This window comes from Chrysemys picta, chromosome 5, assembly GCF_011386835.1.
Source record: "Chrysemys picta bellii isolate R12L10 chromosome 5, ASM1138683v2, whole genome shotgun sequence".
In the NCBI taxonomy this organism is placed as follows: domain Eukaryota; kingdom Metazoa; phylum Chordata; order Testudines; family Emydidae; genus Chrysemys; species Chrysemys picta.
This window is the reverse complement of record NC_088795.1, coordinates 135,009,655-135,037,349: the sequence shown is the minus strand read 5'-3', so window position 1 is coordinate 135,037,349 and position 27,695 is coordinate 135,009,655. Positions and strand designations below refer to the sequence as shown.

At 47.2% G+C, this 27,695-nt stretch overlaps 1 protein-coding gene across 1 annotated transcript in view; it reads right to left on the bottom strand.

Moving 5' to 3' along the window:
• Positions 1-1,794: 1,794 nt before the first annotated feature.
• The window catches only part of ADRA1D (adrenoceptor alpha 1D), a 72,642-nt gene continuing 46,741 nt past the window's right edge, over positions 1,795-27,695 (bottom strand). The window contains exon 2 of the mRNA XM_005291501.4: positions 1,795-10,229. Within this exon, the coding sequence (XP_005291558.2) occupies positions 9,664-10,229 (566 nt within the window). The 3' untranslated portion in view covers positions 1,795-9,663. The remainder of the gene's footprint in view (positions 10,230-27,695) is intronic.

Here is a 27,695-nt window from a genome sequence, read left to right as displayed (position 1 = left end):
CAATTCAGACTGGAAACAAGGCGTACATTTTTAACAGTGAGGGTAGGTAATCAGTGGACCAATTTACCAAAGGTTGTTGTGGATTCTCCATCACTGACAATTTTTAAATCAATATGGGATGTTTTTCTAAAAGTTCTGCTCGAGGGATTATTTGGGGGAAGTTCTATGGCCTGTGCTAATCAAGAGGTCAGACTAGATGATCACAATGGTTCCTTCTGACCTTGGAATTTATTAATTATAAATTTACATATCTTCCATTAAAATAGATGTGTCTAAATCTCCTAGACTGTGTTGAAAATATCTGCCTTGGCTGCTGGCCTGATTGCCAATTCCATTTCACATAGGTCACCGAACAATTGTTGAGGTTGAGGTTGCGGTTGCTTTTACCCAGACTTGGATTCAAACCAGTGACCTACATGAAAAAGGCTTTGTAGCTCATTACTCACCCCTGAGCCATTGAGCTCAACTATTGGTTTATATGAGTGATTATCAATTTTTTTTTTGGCAGAATAGTTTTCCATTGGAAGATGCAGTTTTGATGAAATTGAAACATTTTGCAGGAATATGTTGATTTCAGCAAAATTTTCGATGGGAAAAGGTTGACATAATTCCTTTCGACTGTCTAACGTTGTGAAAAAATGTCAAAACATTTTGCTTTGACCTTATTGTTCTGTTTCATTTCATTTTGACTTTTACATTATAATATCTCAATATTTTATTGTATGCATATCTTTAATTCATATACATACGATGACAGTGTTTTGACATTATCAAAACAAAACAGCGTTACCTTTGCCCAATGAAATGTTTTGACGTTGTTGAAATTAATCAGGTCTATATTATGAGCATGGCATGATTCAATCTTTCTAAAATGAAAACTTGAAATTTCTATTCATGGAAAACTTTTACGTTTCCCCCTCATTTGGGGGTGGAAATTTTTTTTGAAATGTTGGAATTTCCCAAACAGAAATTCCATTTTCCAACTAGCGCTAGTGTCGACAGAATTGTATTTTAAAAAAGAAATGAATAATATAGTCATATAGCTGGTCATATAGCTGCCATGAGATCCCTAGTGATGCTGATTAACATTAGAGGTTTTATTACTCTTAGCTGGCAACCAAAGGGCATTTGGGAAGTAAAGATGTTCATTATTTTGGTCTGATAACACGCAGGAGCTGTCCTTTGGATCTTGCTGAGCGGAGACATCTTTCAGCTATTGCTCGCAGTGGCCAGCAACGAAAAGATGCTTCCCATTTCCCCTGCCACACTGTGTTAATCATGATGTTTCTGGATATAAGTTTCGTAATAGTTCTTTTGCCGATTGAGATGTGCTATATGTCCCAATCCTCTGAAGTGCTGATTATCTCCAATGCCCCAATGGTGTCTATGGGAACTGATGGAGCTTAGCTCTTCACAGAACCAGGCCAACACTTATTAATTCGGCTGACCAGTGTACGTGGTTCTGGCATTCGGAATCAGAGCACTGCCTTCAGCAGGCTCTTGGGAATTGAGTGAGTTTTGTCTTCTTTTTACCATGTGCATCAGGCGAACCACACAACATACCCAGGTGCCAGACAGACGTGCTACATTCAAAGGACAGCCACAGGCTATCTGCCTTTAAGCCTCTGACTTAGCAGCTAATGGTATGTAACCTTCCACATGAATCAGCCAAAGGAAGTGTTTCACAAACGCAGTGGCAAGGCAAGGTGAAGGGCATGTGTGAAAGCTGAGATGGGACATTTTACCCAGGCAAATTCTATGATACAGAAAGATTATTAAGTACAGTACATGTGACAATGACAACTTCCTTTATTTTTTTTCCAGGCCTCTGCAACATTACAAATATTTAACAAAGGGAATCAAAGGGTGTTCCCCTGCTCCTGTTGCATCTAAAATTTCACCCCGACAAGTGGGTACTAAATTGTAGGCAGAAGAAGCCCCTTTAAAAAGGTTGAACCTCTTAGTCTTTTTCATCCCTAATATCTGTGATTTTTGTACAGCTAAAGCAACATGGGATCCACTCAGGCTGTCGTTCATCACTCGCATTGTAAGGACCTATTTCTGTCTTCCTGGGACAGAGGCTCTCAGTAGAGCTGGTTGGAACACTTGGTCCCCCACTCCCTCCACACACAGAAGAATTCAACTTTTTGGCAAAATACTTTGCCCCAAATCCAAAATATTTCAATTGTAAAATGCTGCTGTGGTGCCTCACAAGAGTTGTAGTTTGGTTGCCCCATGATTCCATTCTCCCTTATAGGCTAGGCGCCAAGCTGAACTTCATCTCCCATAATGCACTACTGCCATATGACTGCCAATATATGCACTGCCTCCCTTTACCCAGAAGGGAGATCGTGATGCTTCATGGGAGATGTAGTCCAGCCAGGGAGCCTGAGTCATAAAGGAGAATGGGAGATACTCAAGTGACAAGCCCCGTGAAGCACTTCACAATGGAACTATTTCAGTTTTCGTACATTTTCAACAAAAATTGAAAATTGCCAAGGAAAGCAGACATTTTTCAGAAAAAAATCATTAACCCCTTCCCCCAATTTTCCATCAAACAACAGTTTCAATGGAAAATTTTCCCACCAGACCTAATTTTTAATGTTTATGATACTAGGGTCCCCTTTTCCATACCAGAGCCCCCACCCCACCCCAGGACACACGCTCCCTCCAGAACATGCCCTCCCCCATTCAGCAATGTGGGAAGAACGAGGTTGTCATGCCCCCTGACACTGTTTGTGATCCCCAGCCTGGGAATTCCTGAGTTTAGATCATTTCAGGAAGAAATGGCTTCTTTTCAAACTCCCATCGTACACACCAGCTGGTCAAACTTTTATAATCTTTTTAGACCATTTATATGTGGGTGAAAATACATGAATTAAAAATGTGCGCTTTATCACAACCCTCCCTCCCATATTTCAAAAATTATATAAAGCAACAATACTGCACCTTAACAATAATACTGCACCTTTTATACAGCATTGTGTGTGTATTTGGTACAAACCAAAATATGTGCATTCAGTTTTGTAGATTTTACATCAATCCAACGTACCTCGAATCACGGAACAGAAATACTTTGACTAATAAATACATCTGAGGATGAAAAATAAAAATCTATACATTAAAAAAAAAATCCAGCTGTTGGTAAAGGAAATGTACACTTATATACACACTGTAAACAATAGAAATGTAACCAAACTTCAGTTCAGCTTAATGGCAGATAAAACCTTCTGCCCTCCAGGAATGGAAGCTGGGAGGTTCTGTTGACATACGTGCTGCGGCCAACCAGTCTTAGCATTAGTTCATTGAAGCAACAAAATATAACAAATGCTAAAAGTGACCCCAGAAAGCCAGCAGAATGAAGTGAGAGCTCTTGGACACCAGTGATGCGCGCGCTTTATGAAATGGCCCAATGATTAACCACTTGGAAGGTTTGGAGATGTTGGGACAGAGCTTCACCTGGGTCCAGCCTGGCTCCACTGAAGTCAATGGAGCTGTGACATGGGCATCAGCTAAGTATCTGACCCATTTCCTCACACTGGTAAAGGAAAACTGAATGAGGAAAGGTCTCCTCCAAACGTTCTGCTCTTTGGAGGGCCCCTGCTGGTTTCCACTGGTGACGGGATCACAGGGCAATGCACTGGCTATAGACACCCTATCTAGATGTCCCTCTCTCCCTGCAAACTGCCTACGCTGAAAAACGTTCTTCTGGTGAATGCTTGGGAATGGCCAATCATAGCCTGATAGGACACAGTTCAGGATTTCAGTTCAACGTGAGAGGAAGGAAGCCAGTGCTGGTGGATTATGGTTGGGGGGTGAGGGCACGCCAATGGAGTTCCAGGGGCTGCCAGAAGATGGAGGTGGAGGGCAGCTGGTAATGAAAAGCAAGGGTCCATTTTGCAAGGAAGCCACTTGCCTTTGGAAGATCACAAGATCTGCAGGGTTCTAGCCATCTAGGTATTTATATGACCCACATCACCATAGTTAGAATCTGAGTGCTTTGGGCCGGGGAGGGGAAGGGGGGGGGGAAGGGAAGAGCAGGAGCTGAGTCTGCTGTTCCTTGTGTTTGGCTCCTTATGTGGGTGTGGGGGGAGGGGAGGAGAAACAAATTCTGTCTCCTTGACAGAAAGAGAGAGAAACCATGTGAATTTCAGCTGGTGGAGTCACTGTTCCCCTAGGGCAGGGAGAATGGGGTCCCTATTATGCACAGCAACAAAACGAACAAGGTCAGAGAGTTTTTTAGTGGAGAGTGTGTGAAGACTTTTCTGCAGTGGGATATTTTGTGCAGGAGAAGGTTAGGCCCGAGCCATATGCTCCTCTTAATCCAAGAGCCTAACAACACTTTCCTCTGATCTTAGTGCAAGGGGTTGGTGGCCTTAGGCTTTACCAACTGATTTTTACAGTGCTGTTTGAAAAACTTAAGCTGGGTCTGAATCAAAAACCTCTGTGTCCTAACACAGGGGGTGTTCAAATTTGGAGGAAGTGTTGTTTTTTTAAACTGCATTCAGAGCTAAATGTTACAGCTCAGGTCCATCTCTAGTTTGGATAATGATGATCAGCTCTCATGCTTCAGGGCATAATTCCCTGCAGGGGTCAGGAAGGAACTTTTTTCTGATGGACATTGTTGCACAGTTGGGTACATGCATTAGGGGTTATTTTCTCCTTCCTTTTCAACATCAGGTGTTGGCCACAACATGGAGACCAGACTGCCTGAACCTTATGCTAATTAAATATTCCATGGGTTTCCATGGATTTTTTACTGAATGTGAATTTGATACATGTGACCGCTGCATTAATTCAATTGTATATTGGGTCAATAATTTGTAAATACAGGATTTACAGATTATATCATATGGACCCCTATAATTTATTGGGTAAAATATCTACTTTCTGATGTGGGACTAAACCTGTGTTGGATTTTATTTTTTTTTAACTGGATACGTCATAACCCTTCCTAAGGAGCCATTATGATCAATTATGTAAATAAGATGCATTTTCAAAATGAGTGCTTGTACCAAAATATATGTCATTCCACGTTGCAATTAAATCAGTCACAGGAAAATGTCATTTATAAAGTGTTTATCAAAGTCATTATCCAATCAGGTAAAAAACCTGCATCTTTCCAAATTCCCACATTAGTGTTTTTTCAGTCCTCATAATAATTATTTATATGAGCCAAGATATTGGTTCCCTTGATAGACTGGGATGGTCTCGAGAGGAATTTTGGACTCTAACTATCTATAGGAAACACTCCAGCCCATATTCTGACCCACTGATATCCTGCATGTTAATATTAACGGGAGCTTTGTGTGAAGAGATAAGGCTAGCGTATGACCCTGATTCTGTTCTGGTGTCCCTCTAATGTAATTCCACTGAATTCACTGGAGTGACTCTAGATTTACATCAGTGTAATCGAGATCTGAATCAGACTCCCAGTAAGTAGAAATCAGCGTAGCGCCAATGGACTCCAACTTCAAGGAAGTGAAGTTAATTTGTACCAGCAGAGGAGCTGGCTTTTTTGTTTTAGAAATGCTTATTTTCTATTGATCTCAAATAGTCAAAATCCCTCAAATAAGTTAAATTTTTCTGTAATCCATATTTAACCAATGCTAAGGTTTGGCTCCAGACTGACCAGGAAGATAGAACTGAATCACCTAGGGTGACCAGACAGCAAGTGTGAAAAATCGGGACAGGGGGTGGGGGTAATGGAAGCCTATATAAGAAAAAACTCCAAATATCGGGACTGTCCCTATAAAATTGGGACATCTGGTCACCCTAGCATGGGCAGCTACAGTTTATGATGTCCCAGCCTATCCTGAATGGTGTTATAGCTTCCATATGTGCTTAGTTAATCCCCACATTGATCTCAGAATCGGTTGACAGAAGGGCAGAATTTGGCAAGACACTGTAAAAGTATTGCACAGCAGCCAGCGTTGGAATCCTTTCCTCTGATGGATTCAGTCTCTCTGCACAAAACTAAGCCATCCCTGTTAGGGGGAACTTGCATTCCTGGTTTAAATGAAGAACAAAAGTGCTGCCTAAATGCACTTGGCTACAGCAAGTGGCAGGTATTATCAAACGACTTTATAGTGAATGCCCCCACATAATTCTACTTTATGCTCTATGCATCTCCAGCTGTCTTAATTCAAACACCAGGACAGCTGTAATTAACAAAACAAAGGAGATGTGTGGGGTTTGTTTGCTTGTTTAAGCCTACTTTTATCTCCTCCGTTCCCCTGCGGCTCTGACTAGAACCCGGAGGGAGAAACGGTGAAACACCCAACCATCAGGCACTGCTTTGCTGAATGCTTTCAAGTGATCAGAGGTCATAAATTCAGGTATATGAAATCATAATAATGAAACAGAAGAAGCTAATTTAAAAGGTCAAGCAGAAGTGTTAGCAACAGCCTCAGCAACTTGGGAGGAATATTTGATAAAATGCTTGCCAGGAATGGCTAGACAGCCCTGGAAAATCTTCAGTTTATGAGAAAATGTCTGTGATTCGGGAAATGACAGTATGCTGGTATATATATATTTATATATATGGGTGTGTATATCTATATGCAGCATATAAATCTACACACACATAGACACACGGATGGATGGATGGATTCTCATCTCACTGTATGGGAAGTTACCCGCATAAATGCCCTTAACTAGGCCTCCATTTTGGTGGGTGCAATTAACATCACTTGTACAACTCACAGCCTGATTGCACCTGGAGGTCAGGTATTGAGATGGCTAAATGTCCGCAAATTACCACAGCTACTAACGTGGGCACATGATTATAAGCACCTTTTGCCCCTGGTGCTTTCTTTCCTCTGCATACAGCAGATCTAGACGAGGTAGCTGCTTCCATACAGCACCTTAGCTGTCCAATGGATTAGTCCCATTGTCAGTGCAGATCTCCCCTTAGCATCAATGGAATACATGCACATGTGTCTGGAGTCGGGGGAGAAGGGCAGGGTGAATGGATTCTTCTCCTTCCAGAGCTCCTGACAAGCATCTGCTCTGGGCTGGATTCCAGCGCCAGTGACCACACAACGCTCTGGCTTTGCCTGCCTGGTGCTGTCTCATAGTGCTATGCGCCCAACGGTGCCTTTAAGCTGCAAGCTCCTTGGCTCCAGTCTTTGCATGGCTGTGCTGTCCCGGGCGTGGCTACACAATGCTCCTACTCATCGGAAGTCTTTCCACTGACTTGAATGGCCGGGGGATTGGGCCCCAAACAATTAGCGGTAAATAAACAATAACTGCGAATTGAAAAGCGCCCATCAACCGCAGTGGGAATTTGGAGGGGCCAGGGTTAGGCCCTGTGTCAAGCTTTGTATGTTAACCATTTGCAGGCACTGTTCGTACACCGCTAAAGGGCTGTTTGGTTATTCTCAGCTCTGCCTTTATTTATGGTCACCGCAGGGCTCCTACAAACCCGAAAAGAAATACGCTTTTCCCACTGAGACGGCCCAACTTGGTTCCCCTGGGGAATTTTGGCAGGACTGGGCCGACTGGGATTTCTGAGCGCTCTTTGGCAAGCCCATTAGCAATCTTTGCACACACACCATAATGAACCAGACGTGGTTCACAGCGAGTGCACCATTGGCCGGTGCTGCGTGATATTGTTGGCTTCCTGCAGGGACATAGTTTGACACACACCAGACTTGCTTGTGCAATAATTCATTTAGTTCAGTGTCAGCTTGACAAGGGTATTGCAGAGTTCAGCTACTACGCGCTCCATACACGGCCTCCAGTAGATTAGTTTCTTTCTTTCTTTTTTTTACACGTTGTATATTGACTTTCCATTTGAAAACAAAGAGAAAGGAGGACAAAACATAACACCCGGTTTTCCTAACACTGTGAGCCTGGCAGCTCGGTTTCGCTTCTTGCAAAATCTTAGTCAGAGCGGCTGGGTAAACATACGTCAGGCCCCAGTAATGAAAGCCATTTTAGTCTTAATGGGCCAAATTTGCTCCAGGTGGGACTGCACTGACCTGGGTGGGATTACACCCGGGATGGATTTGACAGCATGTCTCCACTATGGAGCATGTTTTCCCATATTTTTATTGGCACCAGAGAACAGACCTGAGAGAAGACGGTTAGACTCAGATCCACGTTCTGCCCAAGTCCCCAGGGTATCTGAATTCAGGGATTGTGGGCTGAGTCTATTTCTAAGATTAACACACATTCTTTGTGGAGCATACTGGGCTTATCAGCTGCCCCAGATGCAACAAAATAGACACATGAAATACACAGCGGGGTGTGGCCTGACCAACTCATTGGCTGAGTGCAAATATACAACAAAGCATAACACACAACACTGTGCCTGGTCATACTCTGTTGGTGCTACCGATGTTGCCCTTTTGGGGGGGGTCACACATCTTCTTTCTCCACATAGTCTAGGGCACTGAAGGCCACTACATCCTCTTGGATGTGGGTTCAATCTGGATCTGTGCATGGTGGGGAAAAAAATCATTGCTACCCTTTTTGGCCACAACAAGAGCAAACAAAACCGATGATTACTGAGGGCCACTGAATGTTTCAGCTTGGGTAGCGCTGCCGGCTCGGCAAGGAATTGTATCAGAAGGGCACAAGAGCGCTGACTATCATCCTGGACTGCCTCAGCTCAAGAACCCTGATGCATTACAAGGGGGAACGGCAACCTCTATGGAGAGATGTTTGACTTTAGCGCCGACACACTAACCTCAGAGATGGGCCTACATGGAAACCTCCATCCCAAACTATGGGGAAGTTTGAGTCTTGAGCTGAACTTCGCTGCCACCATTTCTCTCCTATAGTTTGAGGGAGAGAGAGGAAGAGGTGGTGGCGAAGAGCCAGATATGTCCCATATCCAAAAGCATGTCTGGCAGTGTTTCCTCACTGCTGACCCAGAGCAATATGTGCTAGCGATGGTGCTGGCAGTGGGTGCTGTGTGAGGCTCAGGGCGCTTTTCAAACTCAAAGTAAAATGAGAGGTGTAGCTCAGATTTGGATTAGAAAAAGGACCCGCACTTCCCTTTGCTTCAGCGTGTAAGTGAGGAGGACTGGTCAGGCATAAACCCATCTTACGCATATGTAGTAACCTGTGGCCAGATATATCAGAGACCCCAGAGTCGACAGCAGGAATCAAACCCTGGGCCCTTCACCATAAGCCCTTACCCGTGAGCTAACGGAACAGCTCTGTCAGCTGTCGCTAAGCCGCCGCTGAATCCTGGCTGGGAACAGCCTCTGGAAGGAGACGTGGTCACATGCACTAAGACAGGAGAATTACAGCCAGCTTTGGGGCTTTCATGGTGTTGACCTTTCCGTTTTTTTGTAATCGCGAAGGATGCATTCTAGTTTCCCATGAATTGCACAGCAGCTGTGAAACACCATCACCCCAGCAGACGAAACAGATCGTTTCCCTAGACCCCACAGTCCCACTGCTTCCTTCACCTGGCAATACAGCGGATCAGACTCTGGCATCCCATTAGAGCACTAGTATTGCCCTTATACTAAACCCTTATTCCTGTAACCTTAGTGGGCGGTGATCACAAGACCTGCCGGTGGCTCATTTGACACCCGATCGCTTTTTCCAGCCTGCCTGACAAACGTATTGATTGCATCCCGTTTTCGTCCCCTCTACCCACATGTAATGCACATTTAAAAACAAACAAATCGTTGTCCCTGGGCTTTAAATATCCGTTTCTCTGAGCCCGCAGCAGTCTGGTAAATCGTACATTTGGTAGTCAATAGCCTCCATGAAGTCATTAGGGATCCCTAAGGAAACGGACTCCACCTCCATTTTATAAGCTGCGGTCATGCCCCCTTTGCCGGAGCCCCTTATTTTGTTGGAGAGGCTGTTCATCTTTTCTTTCAGTTGGGTGGAGGATGGTTTTTGGAAAGCGGTGACCATTTTCCACCCTTTGAAGCTTAGCGTTCGCCTCTTAGGGGTTCTTTCCTGAGGGGTGGAGTTCAATATGAAAGAGCTGTTGAGGGTGGCGATTCTGGGCCCCATGTCCATGTCGGAATCCCGCCCCGAGCTGCTCATGGAGGTGGCGCGCCAGTGGTTGTCGTACACCCTCCAGATGGGCCGGCGGCGCCGGCGGCACTGACACTTGAGCAGCCTGATGAAAGCTCTCTTGAACTCTTTGCTGGAGCAGGGGTAGATGATGGGGTTCACGCAGCTGTTGAAGTACCCCAGCCAGAAGATGATCTTGAAGACCATGTCGGAGGGCTTCAGGGAAGGAAAGAAGGAACCTTGGAGGAAATGGGACAAACAAGGTTAGAGGAAGGCCATTGGGGAACTTGAACTGAAGGTCAGAATATCAAGGGCTGCAAGGAAGGGCGAAACTGATGGTAACCCTGCATAAAATCGGCATGCACCATAGACCAAGAGTTGAGGGTCTGACTCTCTGTTTCGATGCCCCAGGTTGAGCAGCGTGATTTTGCTCAGTGAGATCGTGCTCGGCAGAAGCAAGGCTGGCAGGCCTGGGCCCTAGGTGCTCGTAACAGTGCAGTCAGACTGTGCAGGAGATGGGAACTACAGCATCCACCGCACCGTGGGACAACATCAGGGATGAACCAGCTTCACCACAGCAGCGCTGCTGAAGGAGCTCAGTGTCAGGGAAATCTCTCTCTTCCCATCCCCCCACATGCCTGCCCAGTGCCCATCCTGGCTGCTTGGGCTGGGCTCTGGGGACAGTACTTGGGCCTAAATCATTTCCCATGATTCATAGAGAGACAGGTTTAGAAGCCACAATCCAGACCACAAGGCAACGTTTCCTGTCTTACCTGTAAAGGTACAAAGCCTGCTTCTCATCTGGTGCAAATCAGCACTGTGCAAGTGAAGTCAATGCAGCCATGCCCATTTGTACCAGCGGAGGATCTGGCCCCTGTGACATCATCTTTGAGTAAACTAGGTGTTTCAGGAAAGTATCTGGTTGACAGGCCTGGAATCCAAGTCTTCTAAACGGAACAGATGTGGCAGCACATCAGACCACCCGCTGCCTTGATGCCCTCACAGAAAAGAGCCTCCAAAACCCGGCCCAGCTGGAGACTCTGTAGTGGGGTGGTCACCCCGCTCCGGCCTTGAAGGGCTTAAAGCAGCCCTGGGAGAAGGCTGTGGCAGGGGGAAAAGCTGGGCTGATGGGGAAAGCAGACACAGCTGTAGCCCATGCAATCAGGGCCTACCTGGCTCTTATAAGAGGGCTGGGGGCCAGAAGAGGGAGACACTCTCTAGCTTTGTGAGAGAGAAGGACCTGGCTGCTTGGGAAGCTGAGGAAGGTATCTAGGGTGGAGCAGGGCTGGGGAAGGGCAGAGGGAGCTGGGGAGCTCCAGCCTAGCAGAGCCCCAGGCTGCAGGCCGAGGTAAGGGCCCACAAAAGGGTACCAGGGCTGCAGAGGGGCAGCCCAGATATAGGCAGAGAGGCAGCTGGTCCAACCCCCATTGCGGATGATGAGGGGTTTAGAGACTGCAGTTTGCCCCAGTGAACGGGGGGCTCAACGACGACTGGCAGTAGCCACTGAGGCGACGTGGAGATAGAGGATTGGGGGTTCCCCCAGGAGGGGAGACCCAGACTGAGGGGGTACGGCCAGGGGGGCAGAACTCTGATCTAGGAGGGCACCGGAGTCCGGGAGGGACACGGGGGGCCAGAGGCAGGCGAGACACCGGCCTGCAGGGGGCGCTCCAGGCCGGAAAGAGCTAATTCCCTGGACAACCAGCAGGAGGCGCTGCGCCGGCACGTCGTCACCCGGCCACAGACTCCCAGACAGTGGGGCGAGCGGGTTGTGATGAAGGTTTCTATGATAGACACACGTTTCAACCCAGCCCAAGCGGGCCACTGGACAACTGCTTTTTGCCCAATGCCGGCACGGGCTGGCACAACTCTCCTAGGGCCGATCTACCAATCCCCTGAGCCATCCAGTTCCCCGGTGCAGAGTCTTTATCCGCATGTCTTAGAGGATATCACTCATTTGGCCCTGGCTCCCGATGTGCAGGTTAACCACGTTAACTGCCGAGCCCTTGTGATCAATGAGAACAGGGAACCAGGGCTCAGAATGGGTACTGCGGCACCAGGCTGCAGCAGCAGTGAGGGTGGTATATGAACCCAGGCAGAGAGACAGCGCAGCTGTGCGTGACACTGATGGTTTTCCCAATGCTAGCGCCAGACAAAGAACTCGTCCCCAAGGGACAGCTGGGGTCAGTCACTGACAAACACTGCAGCAGGCTTGCAATCTATAGAAGAGAGCAATTGAACAAGCGAGACTGAGGTGCTTGGGGAAGCCACAGAGTGCAGTCAGTTATCAACCTGAAAGCAGTTCCCGTTTCAAGGCAGATGAAAATCTAATAAATTCTGAGGGAAGACTTTAATCTGTACCCACGGACGGTGCATGTACAGGATCTCGCTGACTTTTATGGAGAGCTCTGTCCCGAGCTGCCACTCCTCTCCTGTTTGGAGAGCGGAGGCACGTGGCCAGTTTATACAATCCTCAAGGTCCTTGCAGCTTGGATTCTAGCTAGAGAGAATGGAAAAAAAGTGTTGTGAACTATAAATGTGTATATATGGCAAAGAAGTGGGGGAGGTGTGGTGGGGAGCGGGGGGACTCCTGGGTTAGTATAGCTGTAGATCCGCTACTGACTCATGCGGCCATTTGGGCACCAGATGAACCATCTGGATAGTGATGTAAACCTACCTCACAGGCGTTTGATGAGGCTTAGTTCAATAGCGTTTCTAAAGTGCTTTGGGATCCTGAGTTGAATAGTGCTTTACTACTGCTAGGGTGACCAGACAGCAAGTGTGAAAAATCGGGACAGGGGGTGGGGGATAATAGGCGCCTATATAAGACAAAGCCCCAAATATTGGGACTGTCCCTATAAAATTGGGACATCTGGTCACCCTAACTAGTGCACGCTATTTATTACTACAGTACTTAAGAAACCTAAAGAAAGATGTAACTAAGTGTCTAGTTTAGCTGTACATAGCCTATTCCAAGACTCTTTTTAACTCCCAGGAGAGATTTACAGTAGATGGTGCATTGGGATAATCATTTTGTTCTTCTGTTGGGAGCGGCAGAACCTCACCAATAACTCAAGGAGCTATGGCCAGGGATACATAACCAAAATAGATTTGCCTTCAAAATGCGGATCATTTCTGTAAAACAAAGAATGGACTGAAAAAGAAGAGGCAGCCGTACCAGCTAGGACGTTTATCAGGGACTGATATTCAAGGTCTCCTTGCAAAGTTACTCTAAAACTTACATGATTTAACAGACAATGAAATCTTTTCTATAGAACTTTGAAACCGCCCTGAAGAGCTGAATAGGAAAAAACCCAAAGAATATGGTTTAAAAAGTCCACAGAGAGGTAGGTTGTCGCTCTGTTTTCTGTGATAGGCAGGTGCCAAATGCTACCATTAACCAGGTTATGTTGCATCCTGCACAGCCAAAAGTTACCTTCTCTCTCCACCCCCCATCACAGAGGATGCTGGCTCCCCATTCTGTTGTGGCATCCCAGCACGCATCACACTGTGACATCACTGCTTTTGCATGACGTTGGCTGTGTAGTTAAGTAATTCCCAAGATTACGAAGCCCAAAATTTCAAAAATCATGAACCAGGTCCACAAAATCATGAGATTTAAAATAAATAAATAAATTTGGGGTTCTTTTAATTTACAATCTGGCACTGGAGCCTGTAGGGTTCCCTTTTTCAAACTTGTCTCCCCAACCTGAAGGGCTAGAAACATACTTTTTATTTTAAGTGAAAGCTGAGATTCTCACATAATCACATGACTCCAGAAGCTGGGACTTAAAGAAAAAAGTGAATAGCATGAGCCCTCTGAACACAGTTTTACTGCTAATTTATACCTTGAATGTGTGTGTCCCCTTCTGGCATAGGAAAAGGAATTGGGGCACAAAGTTATCCTCTAATTATGTCTTCTTTACTTTGCCCATTTTAACAAATGACTGCTTTTATAGATATCATAGGCCAGCTCTTGACAGGAATGTACACTGGCTTCGACCCATGTATAACCTGTACGATGGCCCTTGAATGGAGAGTCCACCAAGAGAAGAATGCAGTGGCACAGAATAGCCACAACTTCCCTATCACTGTGTGGACCAGATGGGGGGTCCAGCCCAGCCTGAAAAGCCTTAGATGCTGGTTCAGGAGGGGGGCAGGACAAGAAGATATGTCAATTCAGCACATGGCGGCAGCCTCCCACAGCACAAACTCTGAGAGGGGGTGAGTGGTGGTATTATAGACCGGGGTGCAGTCTAAGTTCCAGCGTAATTCAGAGAGAGATAATTCCCTGCAACAGCAGCTGTGATTCTAGGCGTCCATCTTCATAGCATCACTATTGTCTTTTGAACTGGATATTAATTAAACTTATTGGAGTGCTTTTTGGACCTGGAAGCAGTTGATAAGTCACTGGTCCTGGCTTCTATTCTCAGCTCTGGCACTGTCCTTGTGCAACTCAGTTCACCTTTCTGTGCCTCTGTTTCCCCATCTGTAAAAGGGGCAAAATGGTACGGATCTTTCTTTGCAAAGCGTTTGGAGAGCTGCAGATATAAAATTGCAACTTAAGTGCTGACTGTTATTCACTCTTGAGCTTTTTTTAAAAAAATTCAAACAAAATATAACCTCTCAAATCTTCCCAGTTATTTTTTTGCTTGCTGTTTGCTTTATTAACTTTAGAAGAAACACACAAGCAAAAAAAAAAAAAAAATACAATGCAATGAGCAAGAGCCTTAAGGATGGGATTGTCACAAGTGCCAAAGGGATTTAGGAACATGAGTCCCAGTGACTTTCAATCCCAATTCAGGTAGGCACTTGTGACAACCACTCTCTAAATTAATGTTATTGAATCGACCAGGAATGTAATATTAATGAATTTAACATATCTTAATAATTAATTTAGCATGATTAAATTAAACATTATTCCAGCATCACTGCAAAGGAATGCAAACAGATAACTGCTTTATGCTTTGCAGCTTTGGTAAGTATTCTCACACTTCTTATCAACCTGTCTGTACTGGGCTAGCTTGATTATCACTTCAAAAGTTTTTTTTCTCTTACTTCATTGGCCTCTCAGAGTTGGTAAGACAACTCCCACCTTTTCATGCTCTCTGTATGTGTGTGTATATATATCTCCTCAATGTATGTTCCATTCTATGCATCCGAAGAAGTGGGCTGTAGCCCACGAAAGCTTATGCTCAAATAAATTTGTTAGCCTCTAAGGTGCCCCAAGTACTCCTGTTCTTCTTTTTGGTTTTTAATGTTTTTCTTGACACAAAAGACCAGGACTTCCCGTCGTAGCCAGCAGGTGGCACTGTTGCACCCGCAGCGTCTGCTGCTCACTATTACACAAAAAAGCCTGAAATAACTTTCTGACTCAGCCTTAATTTCTTTTAATTTTAGCTCTGGATGACAAATCACGACACTGTGTGACTGAGCGTTAATTTGTATTTTAGTAAATATCATTAGCTCTGGGTATCATTATTATTTTATCTGCACACATAGCCCTGGTGTCAAAACAGTTGAAAGGGTGTTGAGAGTCTGGCGTGAAGCCACAGAGATCCAGAAATTCAGCGTTAAGGAGAAAACCTTCCATGGCCCAGTGAGGAGCTTCCCAAATCGTCGGATAGACGAAAATATACTCTGTAAAACCCAGGGCCCTAATTCAGCAAAGTACTTAAGTTCTGGGCAGAATAGGGATGGATTTAAGCACACGCTTAAAGTTAGGCATGTGCTTAAGTGCATGCTGAAATTATAAGCATGTGCTTACATCCTATCGAAGCCCAGGGGAGTTAGGCACATGTTTAAGTGATGTGACAGGGAAGGCCGGACTTAAGCGTGTTCTTAAAGTTAAGGATGTGCGTAAGACCCCAGGAAAGCACTCAAGCCATGTGTTTAAATGTAAGCATGTTTTTAAGTTCTGTTGCCCTCAGTGGGACTTAAGCATGTGCTTAAAGTTAACCATGTGCTTAAGCGATAGCCTGAATAGTGAGGCTTTCAACTGAGACCAAAACCCTGTGCGGAATCGGGGCCAAGTGGCGATTTACAGCGGTTAACTCTGAACGTTTTAGGCTTTTGTTGCTCTTTGAAACAAGCAACGCTATTGTCAATAGAGATGTGCAGCACCAAAACCACTTGAGCTATGATTAAATGGCCGGGTTTTACCCTGGTACAATTATGAGTGATACAGTGGCACATAGGCGCCCTAGTCATGCCCAGCACCCCACTGTGCTAGGGGCTGTACAAACACCAAAAGAGCAAACAATCTAAATATAAGACAAGAGGCACCAGCTGGATGCAGACTGATGGGGGAGTACAAGGAAACAGAGACAATGCTGGTCAGCACGACAGGCAGTGGTCTTGGCATGCCAGTGACGTAATTGTTGTCAAGTGTTTTTGTAGGTATCCTGGCAAAGGAGTGTTTTAAGGAGGAATGGAAAAGAGCACAATGAAGTGGCTTTGTGGGTGTTTCTGGGGGATGGCCCCCAAGGATGAGGGGCAGCCTGAGAGAAAGCAAGAAGATGCCTGTTTGAAAATGTAACAAGTGGGTGCTGTAGGCTGGCATCACAGGCCGATCAGAGTGGGAATTTGACATCTCTGTAGTGAATGTGAGCTGATTGCGAAGGGCCTTGAAAGTGAACAAAAACAGCTTATGTTGGATATGACCAGAAGGGGGCGCCAGTGGAGGCATGCAGAGAGAGAGGTGTCCTGGTGAAAGCGACAGGCTGGGAAAATCATCATTGCAGCTGTTTTCTGAATGGATGAGAGTGGGGCAAGACTGCATTTGTCAAGTCCAGAGAGAAGGATGTTGCAGCGATCGAGACGTGAGATGATGGGAGCCCGGAAGAAAGTTTTGTGCAGATGGATAGGAAAGGCTGTATCATAGACATAGGCCGCAGAGCCGGGGACACCACCTGGACCATGGTCTGACTACTACCTTTTGGCCAGGCCAAAACTGAGTGGCACTGTGACCCCATGTGCCTGGTTGCAACACCACTCACTCAAATTTGGCCAAGCAGCCACTCACTCTGATCTGGCTCAGCCACTCCCTCCTCCCTCACGAACCTCCTGACCCATGAGCTCCTGCACCCAAGTCTGAGTGGCATTGCACGCCGGGTTGCAATGATACTCAGATTTGGAAGGGGTGGGTGTAGGGGCACATGGGCCGGAGAACAGGCTGGTAGTGGTGTTGGGGTACCTGAGAGGGGAAGAGGAGGAGAAATCTGGGTTTCCTCCCACATACTTTAATTGGGGCTCAGCAGCCCTATTAGATACGTTACATAGACAGACTCTGCAAGATGCTTGGATGTGAGGTCCTAGAGAGAGGCCCGAGTTGAAGATCATGCCCACGTTAGAGTCCTGAGTAAGAGGGAGGATTGTGGTGTTCTCCACAGTGACTGAGAACAGAGGTAGTAGTAAGGGTTTAGGGAGAAGATTAAGAAGATTAAGAGTTCTGTTTTAGCCATGTTGAGCTTGAGCTGGTGGCTAGGAGATGTCAGAAAGACAGGCCGAGATTGTAGTTTGGACAGGAAGAGTTTGGAGTAGTGAGGTAGATCTATCAATCATGGTAGCTGTATTTGTGCATGCGGATGAGATTACCCAGAGGTGTTGGGTGTTGAGGGAGAAGAGAAGGGGACCAAGGACAGAGCCCCAGGGAACCCTCACAGGAAGCTGGAGGGGGAACGAGGAGGATCCTTTGAAGGGCTGGCGGACGGCACGATTCGAGGTAGGAGGAGAGCACAGAGTCACTGAAGCCCACAGAAGACAAGGTCTCAAGAAGAAGAGCATGTTCCATGGTGGTAAAGGGGGCTGGCAGGTGAAGGAGGAGGACGATGGAGTATTGGTTCTGAGCTTAGGCTAGGAAGAGGTCATTGTTGAGAACAGTTTCAGTGGAGTGCAAGGAGTGGAAGCCAGACTGGAGAGGGTCTAGGGTGGGATTGGAGGAGAAGAACTCCAGACAGTGATTTTAGACAGTATGTTCAATGAGCTTAGAGATGGAAAGGCAGAAGGGAGATGGGGTGGGGGGTAGTTGAAGGGAAGTGGGTCAAGGGTGTGTTTTTCCCAAGATGGGAGAAACTTATATTATGCCTCTGTTGTGAGAGGACAGAGCCAGAGGGAAGTGCGTGGTTAAAGAGAAGAAAGAGTCAAGGAGCCAGGAGGGGATGCGAGTGGGCAGGAGGGACATCAGTAGATGTGAAGGAGTTAGAAGAGGAGAGCAGACGAGAACCTTCTGCGTCTGTGACCGGGGAGAAGGAGACCGTTGTAGGAGGGGAAGGGAAGGCAAACTGTGGGGTCGGGGAAGGTCATGTCATATGTTGTTAATTTTCTCTTGAAAGACATCAGTGGTATCCTGTGCCGAGAGAGCAGCGGAGGCAGGAGGAGGCGAAGGTTTGAGGAATGAGTCTAAGATGGCAGAAAGGCGGCTGGGATTGGAGGTGTGAGATGGCTGAGGTCAGCTACTAGAAATAGGCAGGTTCACCTGCACTTAGTTTATTTTAAATACATCAGTGCTGGTGCGGGTGACTGGACTCCAAACCCAGATCCCGCTCTGAATTTCACAACTGCTTCTCATCATTATTGTGCACTGAATCAAACCCCAGATCTGGATGGCCCTAACCTCTGGAAGGTTCGAATTCTCGAGCCCCAGCCATGTTTTCCAGCTTAGACCCAGTTCTAATTTGAATGTGGTTCTGTAGGAGTGAGTGTGTCTGTTTCTTAAATACAAAGAGTAGGAGGACAGTCCAGTGGTCGGCGCTCAGGCCTGTGTGCTGGATCTTGTGGGGGTCTACTCCTGACTGCACCGTTGACTTGCTGTGTGACAGCAGATCACCCGATAGGTCTGTGCCTCAGTTTCCCCATAGGCAAAATGGGGATAACAATCTTTTTCTACTTCTCAGCAGTGTCGTGAGGCTTATTTCAGGACTGTTTGTTGAGTGCAGTGAGTTCTGTAGATGAAAGGAGTGGTAGAAGTGCAAAGTGTTCTTATTTAAAAGGAAAAAAAGAGGAAAAGAACACAAAGCTACAACAATAGAGAAAAAAGGAGCGGCTCTTTAAAAATGCATCCTGTACCTACGTCTTGAGTCATGCCAGCTAAGAGATCAATTCATGCTTACAATAGCACATTTTAGGGAAAAAACACGTCCCCGCACACTTATCACCTATTGGTGTTATGTGGCTACTGTAGCTTATCCCTTGTTCTTGCAGTGTTGGAAAAGCTGTGCATTTTAAAAGCAGTGGGAGAGTTCACTGAAGTTTAACACTGGTTGTTTTTCTCCCAGCAGAATTTTGTGTACATACCAAACCCAGGGGCTCATTAGCAGCGGTATTAGTATGCAAATATGCATGCCCCTTAAAGAGACACATATTGAGTGCATCCATAATTCATCCCACCACTTGCAGTGTGATTATGCAGCTCATATTTTATGTCCTTGGCTAGTAACTATATACATTTAAGCACTCATCAGTCTGGTAGTGAGGAATAATGCTGAGTCTTAGATAGGGCAGAAAAATCATTAGTAAAAAAGAACTACCTTTCTCTCTCTCTCACCCACATAGCCACATGGAGAGGGAGGGCTTTCAGGATTGGGTCTACGTTATATAATAGTTACACTGCAGATGCTATTCAGGCATGGTGTGAGAACACTGAATATTGAATACACTAAGGACCCAGGATAAAAATTTCCAAAAGCACTTAAGTGAGTTAGGAGCCATAGTCTCCTTTTCAAAACTGATTTAAGCACTAAAAGGTCAAAATCCCGACAATTTTCAGTGAGATTTAGGCACCTGAGCAACTAAAGGCCAAATAACTGTTACTGAAATCAATAGCTACCTTTAAAAATTTTGACCCTTAACTGCCTATGGCATTTAGGCATTTTTGAAGTTTTTGCCCCAAATCTTGCAACCCTTGTACAGTCCTTCAAAACATGGAGTTTTGCATGAGTAAGAACAGCAGGATGGGATCCCATTATAATTATAAAAAGCAACAGAGGGTCCTGTGGCACCTTTGAGACTAACAGAAGTACTGGGAGCATAAGCTTTCGTGGGTAAGAACCTCACTTCTTCAGATGCAAGTCATCTTGCATGACTTGCATCTGAAGAAGTGAGGTTCTTACCCACGAAAGCTTATGCTCCCAGTACTTCTGTTAGTCTCAAAGGTGCCACAGGACCCTCTGTTGCTTTTTACAGATTCAGACTAACACGGCTACCCCTCTGATACATTATAATTATGTATCATTATCCTATTCTCCAGTAGTACCTGCCATAAATAAAACCGCAGAACAGTTTCCATTAAACCCTCTTGTTTTTGTGCTCCTAACTGTCCAAACCATTCACCTTTGGGCTATGTTTGGATTCGGCCTGCAGGTGAATTTGGAGTGTTTTGGGGTCAGGAGAGGGCGAAAAAACACATTTGTGTGTGTGTGTGTGTGGCCTGTCCTGAGTATGTACTTTGGGGAGTCTGAGACTATGTGGGTGCAGAATCTGAAAGTAACGAATGTTTGAAAATACACTGCGGTGTACCTGCAGCCTTCAGTTATAAGGGCTGATCTTACACAGTGGATGTGGCGCCCATGTGTGGGATGGCTGCATAGTGAAATGCCCGGAGAAAGGCACTGATTTAAATGTGCCATGGTTTTAAAACCTACATCGGCAGCAACCTTTCCCTCAAAAGTGACAGCTGACCCCAGCCCCTCCTCCTCTCCCAGGTTGAGGCCTCGGGCATAGGGCTGCATGGTACATAGGACGGCAATGGGACAAATGTGCTCTAGAGAAATGAATTTGCGTGGATGGGAGATGCTGCAGTCTTATGGGTTAAAGGTAGAAATATGAACCAGGAGCTCCAGTCCTGGCTGTCACTTTGGCTCACTTTGTGACCTCGGGTAAGTCACTTTCCCCCTCAGTTGTCCATCAGGACGCTGATATTTTCCTACATCATAGAGGCCTGGCTGAATTATGTTCACAGAGCATTCAGGAGGCCAGTTAGTTTTCCTTCTCACCAGCAGCTTTTCTTCTGGCTTATGGGTGAACACCCTCACCTTCTGCTTAGCATGGGGTTTTGAGGACACCTCATGCGGACATTCCCAACTGGGGTACCCCTTGGCTGTCTCACAGGATGTCTTGTGGGAAGCTTAGTTATAAACCACAGTTTCCCATCCCTGTATGGGCAGAGCGTCACCCACTGGCTCACCATGTAGCCCCGCATGGAGGTCTCCCATCCATCTGATTTAGCTGGGAATTGGTCCTGCTTTGAGTTGGGGGTTGGACTAGATGACCTCCTGAGGTCCCTTCCAACCCTGATATTCTATGATTCTATGATTCACACACTGACCAGCCAGGACCCTTCCTATGCTGCCTCCATCCCATGGCCTTTGCTTCTCCCCCAGGCAGTGAATCAGTTTAAGGTGCTACCATTGGATTGTTTTGTAAGTTGCCAGTCACGGTTTTCAGTGAAAATGACAAATGCACAAATGAAATGGACTGACTCCAATCGAATTCTGGCCTCAGCTCCCTGGATGCAGCCAGAATCTCTGAGCAGCTTCCTTCCTGACGCAGTTGGTACGGGGACACTGGTTGGTCACAAGGACACTGGTTACAGCATGCCCTGAATAACTGCGGAAGAGAAATGCCACAGTGTCTCCAGGCGCAGGCACGTGACGACTGCTGTTCACAAGTGGGTGTTAGCTCCAAACCCAGAGCTACTAAAGACATCAGAGAGGGAACCCCAGCTTCTTAACACTAAGTCACGGTGTGACCTTGGGTAAATCAGCTCTATCTGTCCATCCAGCCCACACCCTTCACCGTGGTATCGAGATGCTCAGATAACACAACACAGAATCTAGACAAGCAGGGTCGAGGCCCTGACCTCTCTCTCTATACCTCAGTTTCCCCAGTGGGGATACCGACACTTCGCCACTGCACAGGGGCTTTGTCCCAGGTGGACAGCACCCTGCATACTGACCCAGTACCAGTTGACGTGACCCTGCCAGCAGAAAGGTGAGATAATGGTCTGGAGGGACTTTAAAGGGCCTCCCTTACCTTCTGATCTCCCCCACGCCCTCCCCACAACAGAACAAGGGCGTTCTCACTCAGTGGCATAACTAGGACAGGAAAACTGGGTGGTCCTTGGCTTTCGGGTGGGTGGGCACTGATGGGGGAGGAGGGGGAGCAGGAAAGATGGGAGGCCCTGGGGAGAGGGACAGAAGAGATGGGGGCCTGCCTCCCCTCTTTCCCCCTTACTGCTCAGTAGGCACCTGGGTGCACAGGCTGTGGGGCATGCCCATGGGGCAGATGGGGGCCCGGCTGGGGCTCAAGCTCCGCCCACCTTTCCTGACCCAAGCTCAGTATCTGTCAGCCCGGATGTGTCCCCCTCCTGCTGGCACCGGGTGCTGCTGACCCTGTCTCCAGCCCCAGTGTTAGCCCTGCCCAGATCCGCCCCCCACAAGGCCCGCCCCCACAAGGCTATGCCCCTGCTCTGACTTCCTTAGCCCTATTAATCCCCCAAACCCAAGGAGGCCTGGCTGTGCCTCTCACTCCCTATCCACCTGCCTCACCTTGTCCTGCTGGTCCCCACTGGATGTGAGCTCCAGACCAACCTGCATCCCACCGGCTTGACATTCAAGTCAAGAATTGGGCACAAGGGCAGGGAATCAGTGAGGGTTTCTGGAGGTGTGGGTGAGTCAAAATTCCCGACACTCTCCCGCCTGCCTGTTGGGAGACCCTGACCGACCTGCCGCTCCAACCCCTAAAAACCTCTTCCTCCCAGCTCCTGTGAGAGTGGCGGGATTGGTAGGGGCCAATGTTTCACTGCGCACAGGGATGGTCGTTTCTACTGGGGTGGTTGTGGCGGTCACTCCACTGTCAGGGTGGCAGTAGGGAGTTGTCTCGTCTAGGGCAGAGAAGAACAGGGGAAGCTGCAGCTGACAGCATGTATACAGTGGTGAGAGCTGCTGCTCGCTGGAGGTAGCGGCGCTAGGCTCTCAAGTGGCCCAGCACTGGAATTCCTCAAAGATTGTAAACGTCCCAGATGCAGCTCAGCCCCCATAAACAATCTAACAACAACAAACGGCTTCCATCATGCCACCACAAACTCAACCACCATGGCATTTACTAGAGGCTTTTAAGAGGTACGTTCCCCGAATTCAGTGCTGTGGTGAGGCGGGAAAGCATGGATCATGTAACTCTTCCCCAGTGATTGTAAGTCCACAGCCATGGGCGGCTGCTTGTAAATTGCCATCAGCAGCGGCACTGGTCAGTTTTGATCTGGGGATCTCAAAGCACTCCGGCGTGGTAAGGAGGTGTCTCTATCCCCCTTTCACAGGGAGAGTTCAAACGCATTGCTTACCGTCACACAGCTAGCCAGTGGTGGAGGCCAGAACGGAACTCCAGTCTCCCGGTCCCCTGACCTTGCCCTAATCGCTAGCCCACCTTATCCCTGAAGGTGATGCTTTGGGATCTGCCGATTTAGCATATGCCATGGATCTAGGGGCTCAGATTGCAGCTGGGGCACTGGAAAGCCCTTCGTTGTCATATGATTTCTGGGCAGCTTAGCAGGTGTGTTGTTTCCAGATGACACCTTAAAGAAAAGAGGCCACCTCTGCTCTGCATGAACATTAAAAGTCCTGACTCACTGTGTGGTACAAGTAGGGGTTTGTCCCCAGGTCCTCAGCCAGAATGTCTCCCACTGGCTGCCCACACTTCACTGCAGCTCCTGACAGCCAAAGAGCTGGGTTCAAATGTGCTGCAAGGCACAGGTAACAGGGGAAGAGCAGTTTAGTTTAGTTCCCTGCTGATGCCCGTCCACAGCAGAAAATCACCAGATAATTGTCCGTCTAGTGATTTCAATGGGAATTGAAGGTGCACAACGCCCTCCTAGGAGGCACTCAGTATCTTGCAGGACTGGGCCTCCAATTGCTCTGCACCTCCGTTTCCTCATCCAAAAAATGGGACTAATAAGACACACCTGCCTCGCAGGTGGGAGCTGAGGCTAAACTGATGAATGCTTGTAAAGCCTGCTGAGATCCGCAGCTGGACGGCATTATCGATGTGCATGTGCTCGGGGACACTATTCACTCCTCCCACAGAGCAGGACTGTTCCCTGTCTTCCATTTCCTCACACTTCACCCAGCTCATGGGTGATCCTGTTTAACCCGGCATCAGCCCAGAACAGTAGCCATAGATCTCTAGAGTCCTTGCTCACTGTTCTGGGCAGGGCTATCTGTAAAGCTCAGGGGCTTCCAGCAAACTGTACCCCTATGCAATGGACTGCAGAAAGTAGGCCAGACGGGCCTCCGAAGCTGTGACCGATGCACTACGGAGGGTAGCGGGAGAACCATTCTCCCTGTCGGGGCTGCTCCACCAAGGTCTCCATCCACACTGGCCCAGTGCTGGTGGGTGTTGGCCCGGTGGAGGACAACTCTGTGGTTAGCCTTCCTCTGAACCCAGTGTTGTGATGGCTTGTGCACTACTGGCAGCATCAGTGTGTGTGTGTGTGAGATATATTAGAGCGGGGCTAGAGGGACCAAACAGGGTGTCAAATTCCTTGTGGGTAGAAAAAGCCATAGTGATGGAATAGTGCCACCTAGTGATACATCACTTCCCAGGGCAATGGATGGTGCAAGCCAAAGAAACTGGTCCGTGAGAACAATGAGCACCAGAGCTCTTATACGGGGACAAAGATCTGAAAGCTGCAGCAGAAGGGGCCCAAAAAGATACTGCACTAATAATACCAGGCACTTCCACAGCACATGTCAGCTGGGGATCTCAAAGCACAATGCTGGGATAACACATTAAGCTTCATTCCACCCCTGTGCCGTGGGGACGTATCATTGCCCTGATGTTAGCAATGGAAAGTCTAATCCACAGAGATGGTGAATGCCTCAACCAAGGCAACAGAGGAAGGGCCAACTTGCCTCGCTGCTGTAATGCCATTGACTCCATGGGAGTTACTTCAGGGATGGATATGGCCCAGGGTCTGTATAAAAGCCAGGAACAGAACCAACATTTCTTGGTTTCCCGCCCTGCGGTGTGACCACAAAACCATCCCTCCCCCATTACACATGCCATTAATCTGCAAGCTTCACACGCAGAGCCGTGACAGCCTTTCTCCCCATCTCACGAAGCAGAGGGCGGCGGTGAGGGCGCACATTAAAAAGAATTGGTTACTTTTGAAACCGTGCATTTACGGGGCCAGCGCGAGGAACTGTCAGAAACACTTAAAATGAAACGCTAGCTGTCAAAAGCAATTGTGTAATTCCTGGTCCTTGTTCTGATTTGTACGCGCGAGTCGCTCAGGCTACAGCTATAGAGCCAAAAAACTAAAAACCAACAAAAAACCAAACCAAACCTTGTGGCACTGAGTCTCAGGTCAATTGGCTCAGGCTCACCGGGCTCGGGCTGCAGGGCTAAAAATAGCAGCGCCGACGTTAGGAGTCAGGCTGGAGCCCAGGCTCTGAGACGCTCCCTCCTCCCCGCTGAGTTTCAGACGTTGGGCTCCAAGCTTGAATGTCTACACTGCTATTTTTAGCCCTGCAGGGCATGTCCCGCAAGCTTGAGTCAGGTGCCTCGGGCTCAAATTTGCGACTGTGTTTTTTTGCTATGTAACCATACCTGAATTCAGTGATTCGCAATGCCGCTCCAAACTGTTAGAGCCGGTCTGACTGTAATGGTGAATTAACTGTTCCCAGAACATAGATTGCAAGGCCAGATGGGATCACTAGCTCCTCTCACCTGACCTCTGGTATAACACAAGACACAGAATTTCACACAGTTCCCTCTAACGTGAGCCCCAAAACTTGCGTTTGGCTAAAGCATGTCTTCCAGAAAGCCATCCAGTCTTGATCTGAAGACATCAAGAGATGGAGAATTCATCGTTTCCCTTGGCAGTTTGTTCCTATGGTTAATCACCCTGACTGGTAAAAATTGTGACATTTCTCGTCTGACTTTAACTTCCAGCCATTGGTTCTTGTTATGTCTTTCTCCCATAGGTTAAAGCGCCCATTAGCACCTGGTTTAGTGCCCCTTTTCTCTAGTATGTAGAACTTCCGGGTCTCATATTTGGACAGCACCTTTCATCCAGTAGGATCTGGAAACCCTTTACAAACAGAGGGCTTTCAAGAGAGACCTGCTGCATGGCCATCAGCAAGAGCTGCACACAGGAAGCTGTTTGCAATGTAGAACAACAACAACAACTTTATAGACAAACTTATGAATGATACAACACATGCTGTTACTCTTACTTGCCACTAGATAGCGCTCTTTGCATATACTGACGCCATGTACATAGCCAGACAGACACGCATCTGACGAAGTGGGCATTCACCCACGAAAGCTTATGCTCCAATACATCTGTTAGTCTTAAAGGTGCCACAGGACTCTCGGTTGCTTTTTACTGCTTTATCTGCAACTCTTGTAACCGCCATCAGATCACTCCACTTAGTGAGTGAGATCTGAGAGGGGACAGCATAGGCAAGCACTTCATTAGCAGGGTGATGACTGTTTTGACTCATGTCTCCCCCACATCTCTTTTCTACCCTGTGTCATGTACCATGTGCTGGGTAATGACGTGAGAGGATGCTATTCTTGTTAAACTCACCTGGCTCTTCTATGAAAGCTATTATTTACACAGCTACTTCAGCTGCAGGTTAGCATTCCCAGCCATGTATACACAACCTGATGTCTTGTCACCTCCTCCAACCTCTGCTCCACCTTCCAAGTTTCAGGCAGGGTCTCTGTGTTCTTGTTAGTAAGGGAGTAGGTTAGGGTGACCAGATAGCAAGTGTGAAAAATTGGGACGGGGGTGGGGGGGTAATAGGAGTCTATATAAGGAAAAGACCCAAAAATCGGGACTGTTCCTATAAAATTGGGACATCTGGTCACCCCAGAGTAGGTATTTGAGGGCTTTGAGACCGAGCTCAGCGCCAAGGGCCAAGCCTATCGCGTAACCTTACTTGGTATTTAGACCTAGTGCAATTATGCAGTTTGGACACTAGGGTTATAAACTTTATAAATGTCAGTATCTTGGCTAGATTAGGCAGGTGATTGGCCTCGGTGCAATGCAGTGGTCCCAGTGCAGAGTTGGGTTTCCTTGTGCTCTTGTACCTCCTTAGCACTACTTACTTTGTGCTTATACATGCAATCCTGCACCCATGCTGGGTAGGATGAAGTCTTTTATGAGATCATTGCTCTGCAGCTGTTGTGTTACTTTTACTTAATGTAGCAACTTGCATGCAACTTGGAGGGAGGAGCCCAAGTTGCAGGAGGGAATAGTTTGGAGGAGGCACTGGGAAGTCAGTCTGTGTGCACATGGCTAGACTGTTAGCTGCGGTTGCAAAATCACTGTATGTAGTTCTCTTAATAAAAAGCCAGTTTAGTTTATAAGCATGAAGTCCTCACATATTCTTACCCAGTGTGTGGTACATGAAACACTTAATAGCAGGAATCATGCACAGGGAGACAGTGTACAGGTGAGTGCCTCATTTGCGTGCTGAGGATCACAGCATGTCTCCCCAGACACACCCATTGTTTAATGTGTGCTCTTGAGAGTAATGGAGCCAGCCTGCAAGGGGCTTGCGATTTACTCCAACTCGGTGCAGTGGGCCACAGATAACACGCAATCGTAGTTGTGCCCCCCGTCACCTGTGCTCCCACGTGCAGTGGAGTGCAACAGCCTTGCTGTGAACTGTGTCAACAATTAAAAAGGGTTAAGGCTGAAATGG